This window comes from Balaenoptera physalus (assembly GCF_965194825.1).
Source record: "Balaenoptera physalus genome assembly, chromosome: 6".
NCBI classification, from domain to species: Eukaryota; Metazoa; Chordata; class Mammalia; order Artiodactyla; family Balaenopteridae; genus Balaenoptera; species Balaenoptera physalus.
Window position 1 is genome coordinate 138,097,423 of NC_138885.1, and position 17,785 is coordinate 138,115,207.

General features: G+C 64.3%; 2 protein-coding genes across 2 annotated transcripts; one reads left to right on the forward strand and one right to left on the reverse strand.

Annotated features, from left to right (window-relative positions):
- Positions 1-732: 732 nt before the first annotated feature.
- LOC309662854 (uncharacterized protein) lies at positions 733-1,974 on the reverse strand (the record flags this gene model as incomplete). Its single annotated transcript, XM_082466032.1, has 3 exons — positions 733-1,335; positions 1,437-1,593; positions 1,805-1,974. 3 exons carry the CDS (start codon positions 1,972-1,974, stop codon positions 733-735), a joined length of 930 nt encoding a protein of 309 aa, XP_082322158.1.
- Positions 1,975-6,315: 4,341 nt separating this feature from the next.
- Positions 6,316-17,049, forward strand: AGXT (alanine--glyoxylate aminotransferase). Its single transcript, XM_082466022.1, has 11 exons — positions 6,316-6,670; positions 6,766-6,958; positions 8,283-8,347; positions 8,535-8,635; positions 9,975-10,045; positions 11,523-11,607; positions 13,432-13,527; positions 14,207-14,276; positions 15,595-15,690; positions 16,264-16,392; positions 16,653-17,049. The coding sequence occupies exons 1-11, from the start codon at positions 6,440-6,442 to the stop codon at positions 16,758-16,760; spliced, it is 1,245 nt and encodes a 414-aa protein (XP_082322148.1). The 5' UTR covers positions 6,316-6,439; the 3' UTR covers positions 16,761-17,049.
- The last annotated feature ends 736 nt before the right edge of the window (positions 17,050-17,785 follow it).

The window sequence follows — 17,785 nt, forward strand, 5'->3', positions numbered from 1 at the left end:
GGGCCTAGTGTCAATAGAGGGTTTCCAAGCACTTGATTTGTTTTAAATTTCTTTTGTCTTTTAAAAAATTACTTATGGTGAACATATAATACTTTCATCTTTTAAAATTCAATTTAAAAAGTGAGTGTCAGGTAGGCATTGAACTCTTCTTCCTGGGAGAATTCCTGAGAATAGCAAAGTCCCCAAGGTTCTCCATAACATCAGGCCAAGGTGACTCAGGGCAAGAGTTTGCAAAGTGTCTTCTCACATACTATGTCTTTTGAGGCTCATAAACCCCTGGGATGCCAGCGAGGGTGGGCGCCTATACCTCCTGCCGCAGAGGCAATCCCAGTCGGGGAGGTTAAGTGACCGATGAGGGCCAGGCCCCAGGAAGAAGCGGGTCCACTCAGGTCTCCCAACCTCCTCCAACAGCGTTCACCCGGCCCCCAGAAATAACTGCGTTTAGGGCAATGGACCTTTCGGAAGCTCTCAGTGAGGGTCAGACATGGGAGGGCCGTGGGCATAAGAGTCCCAGGGGACGCGGGCCGTTTCTCAACTCTTTCCGTAAGAGCTGGGGTGAGTTTCGGAGGTGGGGCAGGGCTGGCAGCCCACCGGGAGGGGCCGGCACTTGGCTCCATCTCTGCGTTCTCTCGGCCTCGCCAACCGGGCTGAGCGGCCGCAGAGACGGCCTCCCTGTCATCAGCCGAGCGCTTGTGTAGCCAGAGAACAACTTCCGCTTTTGTGTTTGCTGAATCAGAGTTTCAGAAATCTTGGGGGTGTGAGATTGGAGAGGAGAGTGAGGGCTTGTGAAAGAGACGCCAATGAGCCCACAGAGGAGCTGTGCCAGGCAGTGGGACCGGGGTGGGGGGATTGGAGTGCGGGGCTGGCACCGACGGGCAGCGGGAGGCTGGAGCGCCCGGCTGTGAGCACGGCGGCCAGCAGTGCCCTAGCTCTCGACACGTAACAGCTGTTGACAGCAAAACCCAAAGGTAAAGCCCCAGCGTCAGGGGTTCCCTGCTGTGTTAGCTTCCTAGGGCTGCCGTGACACATCCCCGCAAACTGAAATGTGTTCTCTGCTGGTTCTGGAGGCCAGACGTCCAAAGCCAAGGTGTGGGCAGGGCCGCACTCCTCTGAAGCCTCTGGAGGAGGCTCCTTCCTGCCTCTCCAGCTTCTGCTGGTGGCTGGCGATCCTTGGCGTCCCTCGGCTTGTGGCTGCGTCCCTCCCGTCTCATGGCCTCTGCTGTGTGTCTGTATCTCTGTCCAAATCTCCCTCTCCTTGTAAGGACACCCGTCATCGGATGGGGGCCTGCTGTGCCCAGGATGACCTTGTCTTACCTGGATCACATCTGCAGAGACCTATCATAAGGTCACATTCACGGGTACCAGGGGTCAGGACCAGAACATACAGTTTGGGGGGCACAATGCAACCCACAACACCTGAGAGCACTGAGATCTACCTGCAAGGGGCCTGTTTCCCTGGCACCAGTGTTGGGAACGCGGGCTGCAGCGAAGGCACGTGGAGGTGGGACTGACCCCGCAGAGCCGCGTGCAGTCCCGCCCTGAGCAGCAAGTCCTCGCAGACAACCCGCCTTCTGGCTTGGATTCCACGGTCGCCTCAGAGAAGAGAGTGGAGCAAAGGTGCCAGTCCAGCCCGTCCAGATGCGGGCCCTGGGCCAGCTCACTCCCTCCCGGGGACCTGCATTCACGGCCTCCGGAGGACCAGCCGGACAGGCCGTGCAGTCCCTGACAACAGAACTGGAACGGGTCCCTGGGATCCCAAACACGAAGGGCGGGGCGATCTTTCACCTTTCACCTTTCACCTTACCTTGCAGCTAAACCGCAGCTTCCCGTTAACAGGAGAACAGTCAGAGAGGGCTCAGTGCCTGCACCGTGGTGATCCGCGGGAGGAAACGCCAGGCATGCGCCTCCAGTCCGGCCTGAGCCTCGCCAAACTTTTCCGCAAAATCTTGTGTCCTGGGTTTTGACGATCCTCATCTCCTGTTGGATTTTACACTGGCGTTAAAGTGGATGCTAAATGTATCCTCCGACTGACAGCAAAGCCTGGATTGACTTGTGTGACGTTTGTGAGGCCAGTGTGTGTCATCCCCTGAGCTCTGTAGGTGGGACTTACAAATAGCCACTTCCTGGGTTTTGGGGTGTGAGAGGGTGGGGCGCCCTGGGCGATCCTAGACCCGGGTTCTGCTGTGTTAAAAGCAATGTTTTAAGTCCAAATGTCAGTGGGAAATACTCAAAAGTATCTCTTTACTTCTTGGTAAACTCAGCAGGCTGCTACCCGGCTGTCCCGCTGGGGCACTGGCCACAGGGGCCGGAGGGCACTTGGGACGCAGCCTGGCCAAAGCTCCTACCTCATGGGGCAGGCGCGAGGCTCCGGGGTCCTCTCTGGTTTGTCACGACTGTCACATTATGAATGACACAGCGCCCCAGGGACCCATATGGGAAAGGGGCCGAGCCCCCCATGAGGCCCTGAGAATCACAACACACAGAGCGGGCACCTCGAGAGCCCCAGGAACGCTTGGTTTTTCTGCGAAGGTGCTTGCTGTGGTGATCGATGTGTCATTCGTCACCACGTGGCCAGGGGCTTGTCTGCCTGCTCAGCGCCTGGAGAACAGGGGTGACTGGCTGCCGCAAGTTGCCTGTCCACCCTCATCGTAGTGGAGCTGAAGCACGTGAGCCATACCCGTGGCAGCGCCCTGAGACCACTCAGTCCTGGTTCTCCGAGGCAGAGCTGGGCGGTGCCCTCCGCTGGGCTCCCGGCCCCTCGCCGCAGGTGCAGGCTTCCACACCAAGACCTGGTGTCCTCACCCAGGGCGCCCTGACCACCGGGAAGCAGCAGCACGCTGGACCGCGGTTGGGTGGAGGGGCGGCAGTTAATCGATGGTGTCCAGAGCCTGGCCCTGTAGCACCTGCCAGGGCACAACTAAACAAATACCCAGACACGTGGTGTCTCAGCAGGGGCTGCTCACTGGGACAGGCTCCCAGTGACCTTCTCCCAGCAGAGACCCACCCCTACCACTCAGGTGGTGACCTGGCCGTGCGCCTTGGGCCCGGACGCCCTGAGGCAAAGCTGCATTTCACACCAGGCAGCCCTGGGGGTCCTGCCGCTCTGGCTGAGGCTGCGGGTTTCAGGCCGTCTGGGACCTGGCGGGCTGTCTGTGAAAATGTGAGCGGCGGGCCTCTGACAGCCTCCTCTGGCCCAGGATGTCAGGACAGGCTGGCTTTAGCCGTGGGTTTGAAACAGAGCATCCGGGGAGACTCCCAGCTGGTAGATAGGACGAGAAGCCCATCGGCACCAGCAAACAAGGTCACTGTCTGCCCGGAGGGCCAAAGGGACAGATGGCACCCACCTGCCTTCACGACACGCCTCTGGGGCGCGGCAGGTTGCAGACCCTCAGGCAAAAGCAATCATTTGTGCTTTTCACATCAACTGTGGGAAACCAGAAGTGAAATTTAAAAACCAGACTCAGTGTGTGGCAGGCATCAGCCCGTGGGTTCCACCACTGACTGGGGGACTAAGACACTCCTGGGTCTATGGGAAGCTGGGCCCGGGAGGCCCCCCGTGGGCAGGCACCAGGAACTGGTCTGGACTTCATTTCCCCAGGCCCCACGGCTGCTGGTTCAAGGCCCTGCAGGGTGGCCTGGGGTGAGCCGGCTGGCCCTTCCGGAGCTACAAGACGCAGCTTCCGGGAGATGCTGTGCCGACCTTGGCCTCAAGACCAGGATCTGCCTAGCCCACCTGGCCAGGTGGCCCTTATCTCCAGGGATCCGGGAAACAGAGGTCGGGTGCCTGCCGCACTGCTCGCTGTCGTCAGTGGCTCGCGGCTCCCAATCTGCTCTCGGGCTGAGGAGACGCCTCTCCGGATTGCAACACCCCGTCCCACTTACGTCGACGCAGGATGTCTTCCTGTTTTGGAGCAAAGGACACAAACCTCCCTGGTTGCCCTGGGCCGCCCCCACCCGTCCACCAGCCAGGCCGGGTCGGCCAACCCTGGGCCCAGGCTCTTCCCGCCCCGACGTGCCGCGCTGGGCACCCCGCAGGGCTGCACGACGTGGGGTCCTGCCCGAGGCCTGCACAGACAGGGCGGCCCATGCAGCCTGTGGCGTGGCGGAAGGACGTCTGAGGAACCCCAGACAGGATGGCTCCCTGGACGGGAGGCTTAGCCACAGCTCTGAGAGAAGAGCCAGAGGGGCTGAGCGAAGAAAGGGACAAGCCTTCCAGGCAGACGGAACAGCACGTGCAAAGGCACAGAGACATTTGTTAGACTGGAGAGAAGGCGGCAGTGTACCTGGCGGGAGGCCCCGATGAACTGGTCCAGGTGGTGCAGCTCCCAGGTGGGCGGAGGGCGGGCCGAGCAGGACGGGCTCAGTGACTGAGGGAAGGGTCCCAGGGACCGTGTGGCTGCAGACAAGGTGGCCAGGGCAGGAGCAGAGTCGAGGGGTCCTCCCGCTCCCAGCAGGCAGGGGACCCCCAGCGTGGACACAGCTCTGGGGCTGGCATCCCCTCCAGCAGGAGAAGGTTCCTCACTGTGGCAGGTCAGCACCAGGGCTGGGCAGGGCTGACACACCTGTGACTCCAGAGGCCCAGTGCCGCACGGGCGTTACCAGGCCAGCAGCGGGCCCCAGACGCCATGGCTGGGCCAGATCTGAGGCTGCCAGCCCCAGCAGGGGTCTGCACAGGCCCTCCTCACACAGGCCTCCACCTCTGAGCCCAGGTCCCTGCAGCTCCTTCTGCCTAGCAGGCCCTCACCACCCCTCCCACCCTGGGGTGGGCCCGCCTCTCCCTTCTCCAAGGCCCAGCTCCGAAGCCCCCACGAACTTTGCCCAGCAGGCCCCTGGGATTGTCCCCTCCTCCAGGCTCTCAGGCCCTTCAGGCCTCTCCTCTCAGCTCCCAGGAGGCTGTCGCAGACCCCAGGTCCTCTGCCCCACCCACCGGCCGCTGGTAGGGGCTTCTGCTTCTCTTCTTGCTGACCCTGCATCAGTTGGAGCTGCCAGACTGGGTCCTGGCCCAGAGGGTTCGCTTGGTAAGGAAGACGTCGGGGCAGTGAGGAAAGGAGGGAAGGAAGGAGCAAAGAGGGGAGCGCCCGCGGGGCCTCCCTGTGGGGACAGGGCCAGGCTAGCGGTGGCGTGGCAGGCCTGCCCTGGGCCAACAGGGACACATTTGGGCCCCCTTCCCTGAGTTGCTTTCTGCCCACCACTCGGGGCCTGTCCCCTTTGCCTGTTCCTCCCCGATGGACGGAGCGCCCCGACGCAGCAGGGCTGTGAGGGTCCCCAGGTGCTCAGGCCATGCCTGTCCATCCTGGCTAAAGCTCGTGGAGTCCCTGCCGCCCCAGGACGCCAGACGAACCCAGCCCAAGCAGCGAGTGCTGAATGCAGGGCTCTGCTGAGCCGAGCAGCAAGTCCCCGTGGGAGAAGGGCACGTGCAGGTGCCTGTTGACCATGGAGGCTCCGTGGAAGCCCGGACGGCTCCCTGCTTACCGAGGCCCAGGCGTCAGATCCCTAAACACAAAACAGGAAGTCCTGGCAAGCTCCAACCCGGCCCCTCGAGAGCTGTCAGACGCAAGAGCTACTCAGAGAGCATCCGGTCCAGTGCCTCCCTGGCCTGGTCACCCACAACGTAGGGCTCCTTCGATGCCCCAGGACGCCAGCGGCTCTGCTGGGCTGCCACCCTGGGCTGGGCCTGGCTCCTCCTGCAGGGAGTCTTGGCTGCATTTATTCTACCCACGTGCTGACTCAGAAGCTGAGGAGGCTCCCCAGTGAGGACCCCTTGGTTACGTGTGTGGAGACCAAGCATTGGGGCCCTCAGGTGTAGACGGGCAGAGGAAATACTTATTCCAAAAGGATCAGGAATGGACATGTCCTCAGTGTGTGCGTATGTGTGTTTATACACGTGGAGCATATATATTTTCTAAAGTGGGTCTTTCCAGGAGCTAAGCCAGAGTCAGCAAACTGTGGCCCTGGGCCAAATCTGGCCCACCGCTTCTTTTGTAAATAAAGTTTTATTAGCACACAGCCACACCCTTGTAACCGCCTTCTCACCACCACAGCAGGGCTGAGTAGTTTTAACACAGCCTGTAGGTCTGCCAAGTCTGAAATGTTGGCGCTCTGGTCCCATAAGAAAAACGCTGGGGCCCCCTGAGCCCAGCCAGATGCACCAGGCTGGGCATCCTTCGGGGATGGAGCGGGAGGGGCAGCTGGAGAGCAGAGGACCGCTTGCCAAGATCTGTTTTTCACGGACTGGACTTTGTTGGCTCCTCCTCTCCCGCCGAGGGTTCAACACCCCGGCTGCCAAGCCTTCACGTGCAGGACGAGCATTGATAACGGTCTGGTAACAACGACAAACAGCCAAAGGCAGCAGGTAGAGCAGAAACCCATCGACCAGGCTCACCTCCTGGGCGCCCCCGTGTCCTCCGCTGCCCATCGTCAGTGCAGGGCCTGCTGGGAAATGCTCCGGGCACTGACCGCGGCCAGTGCGGCCCTGAGGCACAAGGCGGCGGGCTGGGTGAGGACCATGGCCTCCCACCCACTGCTGGTGGCCCCCCCAGAAGCCCTGAGTAAGCCCCTGTCCCTCCCCAGCCGGCTTCTGCTGGGGCCCGGCCCCTCTAACCTGACCCCCCGCGTCATGGCGGCTGGGGGGCGGCAGACAATAGGACACATGCACGAGGAGATGTTCCAGGTAGGCCACTGAGACACAGCGGTCAGTGCCCTGAGTGGCCTCCTCCCTGGGGTGGGAGCAGGGGAGGCGGTGACCTGCATGTCCACTGCCCCCAGATCATGGACGAGATCAAGCAAGGCATCCAGTACGTGTTCCAGACCCGGAACCCCCTCACGCTGGCCATCAGCGGCTCGGGGCACTGTGCACTGGAGGCCGCCCTGTTCAACCTCCTGGAGCCAGGGGACTCCTTCCTGGTCGGGGTCAACGGCGTCTGGGGGCAGCGGGCCCAGGACATCGGGGAGCGCATTGGTAAGAGACGGTGTGGGCGTGGGGTGCGGTCCTTCGCTCCATCCTTCCCCAGAGGCCTCCCTCCTCCGACACGAAGCCTGGAAGCCCCCCTCTCCAGGTACCAACCTCGGGCCCTGAGCACTTACCCCCCTTGGAGGCCCTTCATGCATCCACCTGCCCGCCAGCCTGCTGTCTCCTCCAAGTGGGCGTCGGGATGCTCGAGGGGCCCCCATCCCCCTGGTCTCCCGGAGTTTGGGGAGCAGCTGTTTCCGGAGCCCATGGTGGGGACGGCACTGCAGGGGCTCCTCTGGTCTCAGCACAAACCCAGAGCGTCCCCGCAGCTGTCTGAGGTCCCCAGGGGCCACCTCCACTCTGTCACAGGACAAAGTTTCAGAAGCTGACATCCCCCCCTCAAAATCTCAGAAACAGCTCTGTTTCTAGAGCTGCAAAATATGGAGGTATGGACAGGGTTTCCACTTCCAGAGTAAAATTTACTAAAGGGAGAGACAGAAGTCGAAAGCCCGAGGGTGCATTGGGTTTAATGATTGACCGTGGGTTTGGAAACATCACGGAACCCCTGCCTGGTCAGCTCCACACATGGCCACACTCGGTACAGGTTAATGGACAACCCCTGACAGCCTGAGGGCATCCTGACCCCTCACCGGGGCCCCTCCAGTGCACACGCTGGTTTTCAAGGGGAGCCCGGGTCGGGCAAGGTCCAGGACCCTGAGCGGACCTCGGCCACCCTCCTGGCCTGGGCAAGCCCCTCCCCGGCCTCCACCGCACACCTCAGGCCCCTGAGGCTGGGATGGTCCTAGGGCCTCCCCGCCTCCTGCCTATGACACTGGGGGCCTGCTGTGCACGGGGGTGCAGGGCTTCAAGAGGCAGAGCAGGACAAGGGCCTGCCTCCCTGGAGCCCCAGGGCCCCAGAGCGGGCAACGCCTGCTCCTGCTTCCCGCGTGTATTCAATCCGTCACCCAGTCATCCGTCAAGTGCGCGGCCCCTCCGACGCCGCCCTCTGCTGGGAAGCTCCCGTCTGCTCAGCCCTGCACAGATGCTTCTCTACTTCCCGTGTGGAGAGCACTGCCAAGCACCGGGGTGCCCCGGCCTGGCTGGGCTCAGGGAAGGTGGGCTGGGGAGGCGGCAGTGGAGCTGGGGGAGCCGCTCTCATCCACGGCACCGCGGAACCTGGATTCGCCCAGCACACTCCGCCTTCCCCCTCCAGCAGCGGCTGGGGGCAGGCGTGGGCGGCCCTCACAGGGCCCACCTGCTCAGCCCGGCCTCTGGCCCCAGCACCGGCTCCCGCCCATCGTGCGGGGCTGCTCACCACTCACTCTGCCCCCAGGAGCCCGCGTACACCCGATGATCAAGGACCCTGGAGGCCACTTCACGCTGCAGGAGGTGGAGGAGGTATGGGGGGTGCGCCGGCCTGGGGAGGGGGCCGGTCAGCTGTGGCGCAGGAGGGGTTGAGGGGCGTCCAGCTCCCGCTGCCCAGATGTGTGCTGTCCCTGGGGAGGGAATGTGTGGGGGCCCCCACCAGGCGGAGGCCCCTTCCCCGCACTGGCTCCACCCACGGCTGTAACCTCCGTCCCCTCAGGCCCTGGCCCAGCACAAGCCCGTGCTGCTGTTCCTGACCCAGGGGGAGTCATCCAGCGGCGTGCTGCAGCCCCTCGATGGCTACGGGGAGCTCTGCCACAGGTGAGCCTGTCCCCTCAGGTGGGCCTGTCCCTCAGGTGAGCCTGTCCCCACAGGTGGGCCTGTCCCTCAGGTGAGCCTGTCCCCTCAGGTGAGCCTGTCCGCACAGGTGAGCCTGTCCCCTCAGGTGGGCCTGTCCCCTCAGGTGGGCCTGTCCCCTCAGGTGAGCCTGTCCCCACAGGTAGGCCTGTCCCCTCAGGTGAGCCTGTCCCCACAGGTGGGCCTGTCCCTCATGTGGGCTTCTTCCAGGGTGGCAGTGCTGGGGGCAGAGCCAAGCACAGCTCAGACCCAGTCTGAGGACAGGGTAGGAGTGTGGTGGGCTGCTGGCCGCTCCCCCCAGCCTCTGCCATGTGACGGGGGTGCAGGTCCTCGGGGGTCCTCCTGGCCCTGGGCCGAGGCTGGATGGACCCTCCCATCTGAGAGCAGGGTCAGGTGTCCCCCCAGCGCCACCGCCCTCCTGGCCCATGACTAGGGTGGGCTCACACTGACCCTGCAGCCTTGGTGCCAGGGCTGCCCCGGCCTGCCCCCCTCGCCCCGAAGTCCCAGAGCCCCAACACAGCGCCGTGCTCCACTGCCTTCCGCCAGCCTCCCGCCACCCCTGCCCGGGCTGCCCAGGGCCTTGCGTGGGGTCAGGTGGGATTCCCTCCCGGGACCAGCAGTCGTGCTCTGGACAGCTGACCGCAGGATGGAAGGAGAGAAGCTCCACCGACAGGCAGGGTCACCCCGGCAGGGCTGCCATCCTCCATGGGGGCCTCGGGCCCACTGGGCACAGCCCAGCCAGCACCACCTGCCGCCTGGAGTCTTGTCCAGTGAATCAAGCTCACCGATGTCACCTGGGCTACGACTCCCATAGGTCCGCGTGGGATACTCTTTGTGCCTTTTTTAAAGAAAATGTGGAGGTGGAGGGAAGTCAGCGGTTTCAGCTCAGGTTGTTTCTGGACTCTGTCCTCCCCATGCTCTGGACTTCTGCCCTGTGGGCTGTCGGCAGAAGGAGATGCAGCCTTGTGCTAGGCTGGTCCCTGGACCCCACACGGCCCTTGGGCCTGAGCACTCAGCACCCAGCCAGCCCCCAGGACCCAGACTGCCTGGCTGGCCTCATGAGCACCTGGGTCCGGCCACCTGGGGCCCCCAGGGTGACGCTCGCTGTGCCGGGGGCTCACCCCGGTTCAGACACAGAGCTGGTCCCGGGGGGCTGAGAGCCGCGGGGGAGGCATCCTGTGGGAGGCGGGAGGTTCCCCCTGCTTCCCCGGTGGCCCTTCTGAAGGCTCGTAAGTCCCCTCCAGAAACCCCACCCAGGGGCAGAGTCTGAAGCCCCTCCTGCTCTCTGCTGCCCTGCCCCCAGGTACCAGTGCCTGCTCCTGGTGGACTCGGTGGCCTCCCTGGGCGGGGTCCCCATCTACATGGACCAGCAGGGTAAGGGAGTGCCCCCCACTCCAGCCACCAGTGGCCCGAAGCGTCAGAAGCCCTGGCTGGGAGGCGTCCTGTGCCAGGGCCTGGTGTCCGCCAGCCGCACACCGGATTAGGTGCTGGTGTCCACAAGGCGTGGGAGGAGCACCAACTCCGCACAGGGCAGGGCACGCTCCGTAAACTGGCCACACCCCGTGTTTCTGCTGGGCATCGGGCCGGGACCGGGGGGAAGGCGGGAGGAAGGGACCCTCCAGGGGAGGCATTTGGAGAGGCACTCAGAGCCTTGGAGGAGGGGTGGGGGCAGTGCCAGGGCCCCTGCCAATCAGGGCGGCGACCCCCCCAACGCCTGTCACACGCCGGGAGCGCCGCTGACATTGTCACTGCAGGCCAGCCCGGGGAAGCCTTCCAGGCCCCGCATCTCCTCGGGGAGCAAAGCCTGGATCCACTCTGGGTGGTGCTGGGCCCACGGCTGCCCGCCCCACGTGGCCTGGCCCGCTTCTCGCTCTGCAGAGTGCTCTGCTCCGCGGGGTCCAGTGCTGAAGGGCGAGCCTTCTGGGCTGACCCCAACCACTGCTCTGAAAGGACAGGCGCACAGGGGGGCCCTGGGCATGGGAGCAGGGGGGCAGTGCTGTCCCCGGGGTGCCCACCCTGGGCTCCAGGCTGGCCGCCCCCGCCGTGGAGGGAGAAGCCGGGCAAGGAGGCTCCAGCCTGAGGCCCAGGCCGCGGAACAGCAAGGCCAGGCTCAGGGCCTCTGGCCTTCACTGCCCCATCCCGGCCGCCACGGGACCTTGTGGGTCAGCAGGCGTCAACCTAATGTCAACAAGGGTCCCTCGTGTTGCTGCTCCTGAGTATTCATCGCTTGTGTGAAAACACCCACTTCATACCTTTCCTCTCGGGAGAACTTCGGGTCCGCCCAGTTTTAGGCTTTAGGAATGAACTGCAGAGAACGTTCCGGGTCCACCTGTCTGTGCACCTGGGCACGCAGTTCCCTCGGGTCCCCACCCTCAGGGAGTCAGAGGCGGGTGCAGGGCTTGGATGGGAACCCTGGCCTTTGTCCTGCCAGCTTTGGGCTTGACCACCGCCCTCTGCTGCTGCCCCATGATTTGAAAATCCCCTCAGGCTGTGTGGAAGGCCGGGGGACGGGCACAGCCAGAAGTGAAGGAAAAACCCATTTGCTCCTCCACGCTCCGCCGCCCCCCGCTCTCTCCCAGCGCTTCACCCCAGGCGTGTGGGCTTTCCACACCAAGCAGATGCTGACGGGGTGCCCTCCAGGTAGCTCAGCCCCCCTGCAATAGCGTCGGACCCCACAGGTTAAGGGTCTAGTCCTCCAACGCTGTCCCTCCCATTTCCGACACCAGTTGCTTGGTGGGTCCCAGGTTCCCGCAACTTCTGCTGGACCCTCAGGACCTGCGCTGGGCGGGCCCCCATGACCCCTCCCCCACGTGGGGCTCGGCCCCTGAGCACGTGCCCCTCCCCTCCACAGGCATCGACGTCTTATACTCGGGCTCCCAGAAGGTCCTGAACGCCCCTGCAGGCACCTCGCTCATCTCCTTCAGCGACAAGGCCAAGTGAGTGAGCCCCGCCCCCAGCCAGGGCTGGACAGGCAGCAAGGCCAGACGGCCCCGAGGAGGGAGGGACAGAGCAAGGGAGGGGACGGCTGCTCGGGCGGGCCGTGCTCTGCAACGCTCCGCCCAGCCTGGACAGGTGCCTGCCCTGGACAGGTGAGCCCATTCTCTGGGTTCCCCGGGAGCGGGGTGTCTGGGGCAGCCTGAGGGCCACGCGTGTGGCCGAGTGGCCTGGCCAGGCTGGCCTCCAGAAGGTGCTCCTTGTGGACCCGGGGCTTGTGTATGGGCTGCAGGGCCCAGCGTTCCAGCAGGCCCCTGGCCTCAAGCCCAGGATGGGGGGCAGTGCCAGCCCGCCGCTGCCCCCACCCTGGCTCAGCATCCAGGAGCCGATGCAGGAGCTGCTCCCCGGGCTAGGCACAGGCCCCCTTCACCCGCTGCAGCCTCAACACGCCCCATGTCCCCGGTGTCCAGACCCTGAACCAGGCCTGGGTGGGCTGGGGGAGGGGACTGAGGACCGGCCCCAGCAGGCCATTACCTGCTGCGAGCTGCACCCAGGTGACGGAACAGAGAGGATGTGAGGTGAGATCTGGAGTTCTGTGTGGGTGTGCGAAGTCTGAGGGGCCTGGAGGCAGGTCAAGGAGGCATCTGGGTCTGAGTCCAGAGGTGAGACAGCGGCCCCCGTCTGTTCACGTCCATCTGGAGCTGTTGGAGAACACCTGTACTTAACGTTTCAAGATCAGCCAGCATCGCCTGGGACCTGAGAGCAGAGGAGTCCACGGGGGGTGCAGCGGTTGGGGAGACCAGGGGGAAGGAGAGGAGAGAACAGGACGGGCCGGGTGGGGAGGAGAGGCCTGCCAGGGCAGCCTGGGGTTACCTGGCCCAGGGACGCGGCTCTTCCCAGGCTGCCCCAGAGGCCCCTCCGGCAGACCCCGGCTTCACAGTTTCTTCCCCAAGGCTGCACTTGCTTCTAGGAGAGGTGAGGCCTCACCTCTAGACTCCCAGCCTCAGTCTCCCCTCTGTCATTTTCTTATGGGTATACTATTTTTATTTTAATTACGTTTAAATTTCACCATTAAACACTGAGCATAAGTATATGCTGACCCTATGTTCAGATTTTTGAAACAAAGATAAATGGGCAGATAAGGGAAGTGTGCAATAAATGCTGTACCGTATATCAAACAATTAGAGAAAATCTCAGGGGTGATATAACTACATGCCTTTATACATTAGGTATACATTTAGCATAAGCACCAGCCAGGTAACTGGAGGACTGAACAGAGAGGCCCTTGACTTCAGACTTGAGACAAACCAAGGGCTCTGCCCGTGTATAAACACCATTGAATTCGGGAGGAGCGGTAGCAAACCAGGGTAGGTATTAAGGAACGGGCTCCTGCCAGCTGGGACTGTGGGCCAGTCTGCAGTGAGCGGGGCTGCCTGGAGCCTGGAAATGTTGCAGCTCAAGTCCCGGCCTGTAGGTTAGAACAGCAGTCTGGAGACTCCACGGTTAGTGCATTCTTCAAATTTTCCGGGTTTTCCAACAAGTTCCCAGGACGCTTTCCTCAAATAGGGTCCCCTCTGTCATTCTTATGTGTTTGAACTCACCACGCAGCAGACCCTCCGGTCCCCCTTCTCTGACCTGAGGAATGAGTTGGGGTGACTCCATGGGAATCAGCCCGTCCCGAGTGACAAGCGCACACCCTCGAGGCAGAGGCAGAGGCTGGGCCCCAGGGGCCTGAATACAGACACGGGGGTCCTGGGGGCCCCACCCATCTGGCTCACTTCTGAGCAATGGGGGTGGGGGGCATTCAGGCTGATTCTCCTCCCCAGAAATAAGATCTACACTCGGAGGACCAAGCCCTTCTCCTTCTACCTGGACATCAAGTGGCTGGCCAACTTCTGGGGCTGTGAGGACAAGCCCAGGATGTGAGAGGGGGGCGGGGCTGGGCAGGGAGGGAAGGCGTGGGTGGGGAGGGGGGGGAGGTGCTAAGGAATGGGCAGGCTCCACCCTCATGCCCTCACACCCCAGCTGGGGCCCCGGGATTCACCAGGGCCAGGCCTTCAATGCCCCCAACGGGGTCCCCCCCATTCCCCCCAGGCCCCCCAGGCATGGTCCCCACCCCCCTTTCCATGCGGCCCTCTCCTCCCAGAAGTCCCAGCACATCTGCAAGCACTTTGGACCTGGCCTGACACATCTTCCCAATCCTGGGCTTCCTTTACCCATCTCTCAGAGGGAGGAGGGGACCAGGGGGCTCTCTGTGAGGTGGCTTTGACCTTAACTCGAGGCCCCTTACGTGACACACGTAGACAGGGACACCAGGAACTGTGCCCTACGCAGCGGGCACAGCAGGGCACTGGGGCTACAGGTGAGAGCCAGCGCCCGGTCTCCAGCCCATCAGCCTCCCCCCGCAGCCCGGCCAGTGCCCTGCTCTGAGCCAGGCTCTCCCCAGATCTGGCTGCAGGTCTGTAGCCCCCAAGCTGGACCGCGCTCCCCTGGGTGGGGGCCGACCCGTTGTCAGAGAGCCTGGGCCAGCTGGGGCTGGGAGAGACACAGTCACTGCCCTGGCCCCGCCCAGTGACCTGGCCACCCCCTCCTGTCTTCCAGATACCATCACACCACCCCCGTCATCAGCTTGTACAGCCTGAGGGAGAGCCTGGCCCATCTAGCAGAGCAGGTGAGCGGAGGGGGCAGCTGAGCAGCGTGGAGCTGGGACCCGGCAGGTGCTGAGGCTGGCGAGACGCTGGGAGGCCCCCCCCCCCGAGATTCCCGCAAGCTGACTGGGGGCAGGGGGTGAGAGGGATGCTGAGACTCGGAGAACTGCTGGTTGGTTTGCTGAGGGGCCCGCAGGAAGGAAGAGGTGCTGGGGGCCTTGCTGGAGAGTAGCCCTGAGTGGGGAGGGGGATAGGCTCTGGGCAGGCGTCAGGGAGGGGGTGGGAGAGCCGGCTGCCTGCTGAGGGTAGAGGCCCCGGAGGACAGAGCCCTGAGGGCAGATGCGGTGATAGGGCAGGTGTGGACCCCCTTCCAACCCCTCGGTTCTCAGTGAAGCGCTCAGCGCGGGCCTGGCTGAGCAGAGGGGCCAGGTGGGAGGAAGAGAGGGCGGGCGGCCAGGAAGTGGAGCCAGAGGGCAGGGGGGTGGGGTGAGACCACCGTCAGAAGGCTGGGCTGTGCCCTCAGCCACTACCCGCTCCAGGGTGTGGGCAGGAGCCACGTGGGGACAGCTGGGTGTGACCACGACCAGGGTGGTGCCTTGGCCCAGTGCAAGGTCCACACTCTCGGGACCCAAGAGGCCAAGTGTGGCCCAGGCCAGGAAACACAGCCCCAGGACGGCCCCCAGGGGCCCTGCCAGCTGCCGGTCCAGAGGCCGGGAGAGACCTGGGCCAAGGCCTGCCTCCAGCGAGGCTGCAGTGCTGCGCTGGCCACGTTTGCCCTCTGCGTCCACTCACGTCGCCACCGCCCCAGGGCTGGGCTAGACTCGAGGTGTCCCATGGGCTGGGCGGTCACCAGCACCGGGCTGGCGTGCGCAGCCGAGAGAGAGGCCAGGAGCTGACGCTTGCGGGGAAGGGGGCTGGGCCACGGCTGTGAGCTGCGCAGGCAGGAGAGGCTGGACCCCCGTGGAACAGGGACTGTGGGCTCAGCGGCTGGGAGGGCAGGAGGCAGCGTGTGGCCCAGAAGCCTTTCTGCCTCCTGCTGGCCCCCCACCTCTGGCCAGGGCGTCCCCACCCCTCCCAGGGGCCTGGAGGACTGACCCAACAACCGGCTGGGCCGCCACGTCCCCCTCCCAGACCCAGACTATTCCCACCTCCCTGAGGTAGCCCGGGCCCGGCCCCTGGGGCTCCAGGGGGCTCCCGAGGGGCTCAGAGCCCAGGCCAGGAGAGGAGCCCCTCCGCCGGCCAAAGCTGCCCCCTGTGGATGCCAGCCAGTTTCTCCCTCTCTGCCCACCGAGGAGGGCCCCCAGCGCCCCCTGCCCACCCCACTGCCCTCTCCCCGCCCAGGGCCTGGAGAAGAGCTGGCAGCAGCACCGCGAGGCCTCGGAGTACCTGCACGGGCGCCTGCAGGGGCTGGGCCTGCAGCTCTTCGTGAAGGATCCGGTGAGGAGGGCCGGAGGGCATCAGGTGGCGGTGGGGGGAGGGAGAGCTCCTCTCCAGCCCCCTTTAGGGATACGGCAGTTCTGGTGGGGGCAGGGACGGTCCTGGGGATGGGGGGCAGTCAGCGTCATTGTCACGATTTCCTGGCCTCCGGATCTTAGGACATTTAATTGGATGCCTCCACCTCCCCCAGAGCCTCCCCACCTGGAGTAGTCATGGGTGATCCCTGAGCTGGAAGACGCCCATCGGCCTCCAGAACCCCAGCCAGACACCGTCCTGGAGGGGCTGGGGGTAGGGGCTCAGCTGAATAAGCCAGGCGCCCCGAGTTTCAGCGTGTGGCCTGTCAGAGAACAGACACAGGGAGGGGTCCCTGGAGGCTGGAAGCCCTGCCCTGAGCACCAGCCGGTGGGCGTGGCTCCTGGGGCGGTGGTGACCTCGCTCTCCTGGGGCCCTTTCTCTGTCCCCCACATGCACCCCTTCCCGCTCCTTTGGAGCCTGCGGCCGGGGCTGGCCAGGCCAGGGCAGGTGGGGCTGGCTGTGATGGCATGAGGTGGCTGAGCCCTGCCTGTCCTGCAGGCCATCCGACTGCCCACCGTCACCACCGTGGCCGCACCTGCGGGCTACGACTGGAGAGACCTTGTCAACTACGTCATGGACCACTTCAATATCGAGATCACGGGCGGCCTTGGGCCCTCGGTGGGGAAGGTAAGGGGGCCTGATGTTCTGAGAGCTCCACACCCAGGCCGAGGTCAGCGGTCATCTGAGGACCCGGGACAGCAGGGCATCAGGAAGGGAACACCTTTCTCTGATCCCCGGGAACTGTACCGGGAGTGACCGAGGCCAAGTGTACCCTCCTGCCCCCTTCCTCCCGCACGGGGGACACCAGCTGGCTCTGCCCTGACCTCAGTCACAGCCAGGCAGGGCCCCAGACAGAGGCTGACGTCTGCGCCCCGCCCCTGCCCCAGGTGCTGCGGATCGGCCTGCTGGGCTGTAACGCCTCCCGGGAGAACGTGGACCGAGTGATCGGGGCCCTGCAGGAGGCCCTGCAGCGCTGCCCCCGGAACAAGCTGTGACCCGGCTGCCTGTCCCACGCCAACGCAGTCGACTGGGGGTGGGGGCCCAGGGGCAAACAGACTCTGCAAGGGGGACAGGCCCCGGGGACAGGACAGCTGCTGACCCAGCCGAGGTGAAGGGGGGAGGGGCAGGGCTGGGCAGCTGCCCCCGCCCCCAGCGGCCCGTCCCCTCCGAGTGGAGCTTCCTGGATGTGGGCCATTTGGACCCTCAGCGCCTCCCCAATGAGCTGCTGTCCCCATAGGTCACTGGCCTGTGAATGTTCAATAAAGAAGCAGCTGGTCATCTGTCCTCACTGTGTGGGGCTGGGCTGCAGAGGAGCCTGGCAGGAAGGCCCCCCGCTCCCTGACTGCACCTCTGTTGCGGGGAGCTCAGGGAGCGGATCCTCGCCTGGGCCTCCCCAGGGCTGGAGGACGGGGTGTGTGACCAAGTCAGCTGGGCCAGGGGCCCTGACACTGCACACTCTGGGCCCAGATTTTGAACCTGCAAAACACATCCTCACGTACAACCTCCACGGAAGGCCCCCAGGGTCACGGGACTAGGGCACCAAGATGCCCAAGAGCAAACAGCCAGGACTTGAGCCCTGATGACTCAAGGGCACACCACAGGCACGCAGGCCACTGCAGGCGCCGAACGTCTGGGAGTTCGCAGCCCTGGGGCCACTCTGCCCTCAAATGTGCAGCCGAGGGGGGCCCCCAGCCCCCAGCCCCCTCCCCCTCCTCTGCCTGGCTCCCCCTGACCCCCTGTCCCTTCGCTCCTGCCCCTCACTGGTCTCTGCCTACGCCAGGCTCCCTCGCCTCTCCTTCCTGGGAAGGGTCAGGCCAGGCCAGACCAGTCACAGCCACGTCCACACTTCCAGGTCCTCACCCGTCCTAAGAGCCTCCAGGATGCAGGCCATTCCTCCCTCTGGTCGAGATGGTCACCCACACCCCACGCAGCCCTGTGTCTTTGTGGAGGGCTGGGGCTGGCCTGGCTCCACCCCGTCGCTCACCCAGCTGGGGGCCGGGCACAGCTTTGGGCACTGGGG

What these genes read in the sequence shown, in the direction of transcription:
- AGXT (XM_082466022.1), top strand. Translation starts at nt 6,440, where the DNA reads ATGCTCCGGGCACTGACCGCGGCCAGTGCGGCCCTGAGGCACAAGGCG. An exon ending in CGCTGCAGGAGGTGGAGGAG is followed by an intron (nt 8,348 to 8,534) that starts GTATGGGGGGTG and finishes CCGTCCCCTCAG; the next exon opens with GCCCTGGCCCAGCACAAGCC. An exon ending in TGGCCCATCTAGCAGAGCAG is followed by an intron (nt 14,277 to 15,594) that starts GTGAGCGGAGGG and finishes CTCCCCGCCCAG; the next exon opens with GGCCTGGAGAAGAGCTGGCA.